Raw genomic sequence first — 6,589 nt, 5'->3', positions numbered from 1 at the left:
CTCTCCCCCGCTTTTAAAAGAAAATCGAGCGCTGCACCGCAGGGATGCATGACGATGATGATGCTGCATCGTGCAGCGTCGCTGTAGGACTCTAGGTCACTTTTTGGACGTGACGTCGGCGGCGTGACGTCATCAGGGAGTCGCGGTGACGTCGAGGGGGAGGGGGAAGGGGGATACCCTCTGCGACAACGGCAACACCTTCGGATAAAAGCTGTCTGGTCGCACCCTGGCCAAGCCGACCGAAAGAGCGAGAGAGAGAGAGAGAGAGAGAGCGAGAGAGCCGCCAGGCCAGGATCAGACCGCTCGTCCGTGCCTAAGCAGCAGGATCACCTCTATTAGAGCCGCGGAGCCGCGGTCCTGTAGGCCGATTCCAAATACGTTGCTCTGTCTCCCTCGCTCCCGCGCGACACTCTCGCTGAGTAACGAGGGAGAGGGAAGCACAACGACTTCGGAGTCGGCCAGGCCAGCTGCCCGCGAGATGCTCAGTGCGATACGGCCAGCACGCTGCGCACGATGCGCCAGCATGGCGCCAGCCGGCCGGCAAACAAGCAAAAAACAAAACGAAAAAACGGAGAAATAAACGAATTTTGAACAGCTAAGTATCAAGAACTTTGATCAAAGTTTTCCGAAAAGTCAATGTCGAAAATAATCAGTAACTAGTGAAGGGATCGGGACAAATGAGAGGGAGAGAGACGACGCTGGAGTGGACCTGGGTGCATGGGGTGTCGACGCGGTGAAGCGGTGGCGCTGCCCGCGCGGAGTATTGGCGCTGTCCTCGCGGAGTACAGACGCGCGATGAAGTGGCGGCGCGGGGTATCGTCGCAGACACAAGCCGAGGAAGGCGGTGTGAGTGTCACGTGACCAATGGAGACCACATGAGAAATTCAGCAGAACGTTAAGTGAATGTGAATGAGAAGCCGTCTTTGTGGAGCACTTCATAACCTTAAGATCTTGTTGGTGGTGTCATGAATTGTAGGAAAATTTGGAAGAATCATGACTGATATTACACATACCAAAATCGAAGTTAGGCCCTCTAAACTGAAGTGCATTTTACAAGTTGAGTGGGGCCCCGAGTCAGCTGTGAAACTCCGTCTCCTGCATCGAGAGGCTGCTTGGGTTGGAGAGGTAATCAATCACTAGGCTCTAGCTATTTACCATTAGGAAACTTAAATTTTCTCATTGGAAGAGGACCGCCGGTTGGTATCCACAATTCTACCTCTTCGGACTTCTCTTATTAAGACAACACTGAGTATTGTGAACACCAGTGAAGAACCATGGAGGTTTCGGGCACTTCTGATCTTGACCTTTCAAAGAAGTTGATCAATCTGATCAAAGACCAGCCATTCTTGTATGACAAAACTTTAGAAGAGTTCAAGGATGAAGAGCGGAAATCTGAAGCATGGAATGTCATAGCACAGTCCTTAAACATGACAGGTAAAGCGTCTTCTGATAATTTAAATTTCACATCTTATCATTCTGAGCTAGATATATAACTATTGTTTCATTGCAGCTGAAGATGTCCAAGTAAGATGGGCACGCTTGAGAGTTGACTTTGGGAGACACCGACGGAAAATGAAGGAGGCAGAGGCACGGGGAAATCACTCACGAAGCTGGCCTCTGTATGGTCCGTTGATGTGGCTGGCTCCCCACATTAAGATGAGAGCGTAAGTTACAATGGTTCAACATATGTTAAAAATCTTGTAGTGGAAAAGCGGACTGATGCGATCTGTTTTACAGGAAACGAGGGCAGCGTAAACAAGATGTGAGAAGTAAGGCTCAACCCAGTGGCTACAATTCAAATCTGTCTCATGCCGATTGGTTGTTGAATTCTAACGGAAGTGTCCAAGTGGAAGTGAGTCCTAGCATTGTCATGCACGAAGATCACGAGGATATCACTGAATCTTTCATTGTGAGTCCAGACACAGCTGATTATGAGGATGACGCCAGTCTAGAAGATTCTCATGTGTATGAGAGGCAACATGGAAAGGCAAGAAACTTGCAAGTTATTGATGGAACTACCAGTCATGTTAGTTGTTTTGTTACTGTTCAACTTTTTATTCATTTGTGTCTTTGTTTTCAGGACATTGCATATTCCAACAGTTATGCTACAGATAGCCACTCTGGGCCTTCACTGAGTTTGGAGGAAGAAACTGAAGATATTTTATTCTGCCGCAGCGTATGTGCATCTCTGAAGCGGTTTTCTCATCAGCAGAAAGCCTTAGCCAAAATTCGTATCCAACAAGTCATGTATGATGTAGAATTTGCTCAGCCTGAAGGCAACAGATTATTGCAAGCCAAGTAGTTTATAACCATTTGCATAGCATGTGTTCAGAGGAGTCAAGTTATTTGTCAATTGCTGTTAGCTCCTTCACTCTTCAAATGTTGTCACTTCAGGGACCGACTCAGCCTTGGCTCCCAGATACTCTGAATTCAATGCCGAATACTATTTACGGGTAAATGCGAGCCTGTTAATTCATTTTCTGATAGGAACAGTCATTTGTGTTATGATTTAAATGTACAAGAGGAAGCACCATCTATTTTTTGCTATCCTATAACTGCTTTGCTTTTGTATTTTTTGTCATAAATTTTGTTATAAATCTCCTCAGTTGTAAGTCTTTGTTTTCTGTGATTCGAGGTATGTTTATGCTAGCTCATGGCTGAAATCAGTAGTCATTTACATTGTTTATCATTTGACTACTATTTTGTTGGAGGGAAAGAGGAACTTTATCATTATGTGGATGAATCAGTGACAAATTTAATTTTAATTTTTAGTGTTGAGACCCTTTTCTTTTGAGAACAGACTGTTTATTTTTAGTTCTTGTGCTCTACTTTAAGATTTTTTTAAAAATATAATTTAGTAATTTGCAAAGATTACTTTAGATAAGTTTTTTCTCCTCCTGGTCACATTATTTTGTGGCATTTTAGTCTGATTTATAGAAATGTTCTACCTGACACAAATAAAACATTCTGTACAAGTAACAAGTTTTAGTATTCATTTTTGTGACATTGTCTTTTACCCATTTTTCCTTTGTGTTCATGATAATAATGTTCTAATTGTGGACTCATGGAATATTTGGTTTTCTTGTCAGTGAAACCTTCAGCTGGTTAATTTGAAGGTTGCATTTTACACACCCACTAATTTTGTGCATGCATTATTTATGTTTCAGTTAAGTGAGAGTGAGATAAAATCCTTTGTGACCCAATATGAGCTTGAACTAGCAACTTTTATTGAAAATATGAGAGCTGCATTCCGAGCTCCATCAAGTGAAAATTACATATTTTCCATGACTGCGGATACATTCACCTGGAAACGTCCCCTTGCATCAGGTCTTGTGGCTAAGCTTGGACATGTCAAAATGAGCAAGGTAAAGCATCATGAAAATAGTGTTGACTAATGACCATTGCCTTCTTGCATATGTAAATTAAAATGTTTTATTGATGACAAACTCTTTTTCAGGTAGAACCAATTGATGCCTTTGAATTAGTTCTAGAGAACTCTCTAGAGTTATTATCAACTGTTGAAGAAAATTTGAATAAATTTAAGACTGCAAATGAGTCCCTTACCAAAGGTGAGTCTGGTTGCTGTATTAATTGCCTATGTTTTTGTTCTCAGAGGTATTGAATCTGTCTGTTAATCACTGTTTGTTTTTTCTTGTTTTTGAATATTCTAGAACGAGACACAGCTTTAACTAGAGTTATTGAAATGTCAGAACTAAAGGCTAATTGGGAGAAAAAAATTTATGGCCAGTTTGTTGTGGTGTTGAATGCGAAAAAGGAACGTATTCAGACACTGGAAGAAATGCTGGACCTTAAGCTGTATAAAGGACCTCAGACAGCAGATGGTATTGTCACAGTGCTAATATCTTTATCAATTTTCACAAGCAACTGGTGCATGCATTACAAGACATGTTTCTGTTTTACAGGTAAACCACGTACTGGCAAGGATGAAGCCATGGATGAAGACGATGATGAAGACAGCAGGGAAGATCCTTATACTGTGGACACAGAAGAGGATACAGACGAAGATGTGAATATGGAGCCTGCCAAGGAATCGAGTACATCAACCTCCGCATTGAGGCGAAGCCACGACTTATTTTCAAGCTTCGACTCTCCAGACAGCCCCAACCCGCCCCCCATCCTGCCCAAGAGAGCCAGGGCCTCGAATCAGGCTGCGTCCACTGCCTCCTCCTCCACGGCCTCTTCGTCCACTACCAATGCCACATCAGGGAGGAACGTCTTCAAGAACATAGTTGAAGATGAGGATGATGAAGCAGTGACTGCTGAGAGCACCCAGGACCTCATTGGTCAAATGTAAAGATCTTCATCAATTGTCTTTAAAAATTTACTGTTGCACCAGTTTTTATTTTAACTATTTTACATCTCACAATGATTTATGAATTTTTAAACTTGTTGCTGGTGGCACACTTGTAAGGAAACTACATAACATACATTTATTGTTGTTGTCTCGTCTTTTTATCGATGCTTCTATTTTATCTTGATATTGTTACTTTTTAGAGTGTTCCTAAGAAACCAAAGTGTGGATGATGTATTATTATCAGTCATTTTTGCATTTTATTATTGGCAGTGTTCATTTTATATTTTATGTGCCATGTGTAGTTTTAAAATTTGCATCTCATTTAGTAAATATTTTTCCAAAAATAATTACCTCTATTTTTAATACTTTATTTTTATGTAATGTGTTTGGACTGCATGTCCTTCAATAAAAATGCGATCAGCTCGTAGTCTTGAATTTTCTTTCACCCTATAAGACTTAAGTCGATTTTTAAATGGCATACCACAGTAGTTGGGATCCTTTAGGGCCTTTAAGATAGGACTCTATCTAGTTGGGGGTCGTCGCGGCGTCGCGGCACCCTCGTAATGTGCTGCCCTCTCGCGGACCTATCAAGAAGCGCGGAGGTGTCGAATGGGTGGCCTACCCAGCAGGCGGACTCGCTCGCTCCGGCCGGATGGTGGCCTGCGCTCTGCGCTCACGGTGCCAGAGTTCAAAATTCGAGGGGCGTAACTCTTAATTCTTTGGCAGGATTGCAAAGGGTTGGGTGGAGAACCTCTCCTTCACGGTGGAAATTTCCTTGTACTGACGGCCATTTTTCAATTGGAAATGATTGACTAATTTTACCAGTGGTTAGAACTAAAGAGCCAGGTGCAGTTAGCCATTCAGTCAGCTCATGATGGTCAGGGTGGCAAAAACTCGGCATAAGTCTGTCACAGTTTAAGGCCGGCCCCGCTCTGCCCTTTCTTCGCTCATTGCCGCGAGCTGCTTGCACACTGTGATTATGCATATGGGATGAGGCCTCGGCTCGGCATTGGTACGGAAGCCGCTCGCTTGGCAGTCCTCCAGTGGCTCCAGTATGCCTCCAGTGAGCCTCCAGTGGCGCCACCGTGCCGAGCGGTGCGCGCCGCGAGCCCAAAGTTAATACTCCACTGAAAATTAATTGCGCGCATATACATATAATTGCGGTAGCACGAACATGACGGCAACATGGTCCAGCTCCTGGGGTCCGGCGAGGGCCTGGGCTTGGCGTCGCGCGGCCGGCGAGCGAGTCCAAAACAAGAACCGGCAATGAAGGTATGGACGCTGCTAACTTTTTAAATGCATCTACCGGGCGGCCGCCCTGCCAGCAGTCAAGGCTTGCATTCCAGTGGCGCGTCCCTGCCATCTTGATGAAAACGCCGAGGACCGCATGGCGTGTGCAAGGCCCTCGTCCTGGTGGCCGGAGTCCTGGGTGCCTAGCCCTGGTGGCCAGAGTCCTGGTGCCCGGAATCTAGCGTCTGGACGTCGCGGGGCACTACTGGGGCTCCGTGCTCAGTCCGATTAGATCTGACACTAATCCCGTGGCCAGATCCAGGCGCGTGGCGTGGCGTGGCGTGCATGACGGCAGGACACCCCGTGCGTACAACACCGTCCTCGCCCCACGGTTCGTTTCTCCCGTCCCTCTTTCTCACTCTTCTTTTTCCGAGCCGGCCAGCGCGACAGATAATACACGCTGTTTATCGCCGGCCGACCGGACTACTTGCAACAACAGCATTCCGCCCTCAGGAAGTTGTCCGCCGACGCGACGCAACGCGACGCAACGCGACGCGCGCCGCGTGCAAAGTCACTGCGCGCCAATTGGGAAGAAAAGCCTTAGCGGCTTTAGGTTTTAGGATCCGCATGTTATGACGCTCGAGTTGGAGCGGAGCATCTTACAAACATATGCACACGGGCCGCGACGGGCCCGCATCCGTTCCGAAACGCGTCCCTTCCCCCTCAGCCTCGCCTAAAGCCTCGCCCTCAGCCCCGCGGGTACTTTTCGAGATACCGACAAGCCACTCTCATGCCCATTCACACACAATGGAGGCAAGTGGCGAAGGGGGAGGGGGCACTTCCATGTCGTACGTCTTCGCGCGGACGGCACAGGCCGAGGCACAAGCCGAGCCACAAGCCACCTCATGGGGCGCATAGAAAGACGGCGCGGGGCCCCTCGCAGGACAAGGGGGCCCCGTCCTGATACACTGCCAAGCCAAAGTGACGTGACTCCCTGGACGACGTTTGGTAACAAAATGAAGATTGCTCAGTATTACAACACAT

The 6,589-nt window shown here is 46.4% G+C and overlaps 2 protein-coding genes across 2 annotated transcripts; both read left to right on the top strand.

Annotated features, from left to right (window-relative positions):
- Positions 1 to 857: 857 nt before the first annotated feature.
- LOC117643673 lies at positions 858 to 4,742 on the top strand. Its single transcript, XM_034382687.1, has 5 exons — positions 858 to 1,125; positions 3,168 to 3,365; positions 3,458 to 3,569; positions 3,672 to 3,842; positions 3,924 to 4,742. The coding sequence occupies exons 1-5, from the start codon at positions 994 to 996 to the stop codon at positions 4,313 to 4,315; spliced, it is 1,005 nt and encodes a 334-aa protein (XP_034238578.1). The 5' UTR covers positions 858 to 993; the 3' UTR covers positions 4,316 to 4,742.
- Positions 1,119 to 2,901, top strand: LOC117643674 (transcription factor Adf-1-like). Its single transcript, XM_034382688.1, has 4 exons — positions 1,119 to 1,434; positions 1,511 to 1,664; positions 1,738 to 1,987; positions 2,081 to 2,901. Exons 1-4 carry the CDS (start codon positions 1,275 to 1,277, stop codon positions 2,300 to 2,302), a joined length of 786 nt encoding a protein of 261 aa, XP_034238579.1. The 5' UTR covers positions 1,119 to 1,274; the 3' UTR covers positions 2,303 to 2,901.
- Positions 4,743 to 6,589: the final 1,847 nt, after the last annotated feature.

This window comes from Thrips palmi, unplaced genomic scaffold (assembly GCF_012932325.1).
Source record: "Thrips palmi isolate BJ-2018 unplaced genomic scaffold, TpBJ-2018v1 HiC_scaffold_17, whole genome shotgun sequence".
Taxonomy (NCBI): domain Eukaryota; kingdom Metazoa; phylum Arthropoda; class Insecta; order Thysanoptera; family Thripidae; genus Thrips; species Thrips palmi.
Note: the sequence above shows the minus strand (reverse complement) of the source record. Positions and strands in the feature narration are given on the sequence as shown.

What these genes read in the sequence shown, in the direction of transcription:
- LOC117643673 (XM_034382687.1), top strand. Translation starts at nt 994, where the DNA reads ATGACTGATATTACACATACCAAAATCGAAGTTAGGCCCTCTAAACTG. An exon ending in GACATGTCAAAATGAGCAAG is followed by an intron (nt 3,366 to 3,457) that starts GTAAAGCATCAT and finishes ACTCTTTTTCAG; the next exon opens with GTAGAACCAATTGATGCCTT. An exon ending in AGGACCTCAGACAGCAGATG is followed by an intron (nt 3,843 to 3,923) that starts GTATTGTCACAG and finishes TCTGTTTTACAG; the next exon opens with GTAAACCACGTACTGGCAAG.
- LOC117643674 (XM_034382688.1), top strand. Translation starts at nt 1,275, where the DNA reads ATGGAGGTTTCGGGCACTTCTGATCTTGACCTTTCAAAGAAGTTGATC. An exon ending in CCCCACATTAAGATGAGAGC is followed by an intron (nt 1,665 to 1,737) that starts GTAAGTTACAAT and finishes TCTGTTTTACAG; the next exon opens with GAAACGAGGGCAGCGTAAAC. An exon ending in ATGAGAGGCAACATGGAAAG is followed by an intron (nt 1,988 to 2,080) that starts GCAAGAAACTTG and finishes CTTTGTTTTCAG; the next exon opens with GACATTGCATATTCCAACAG.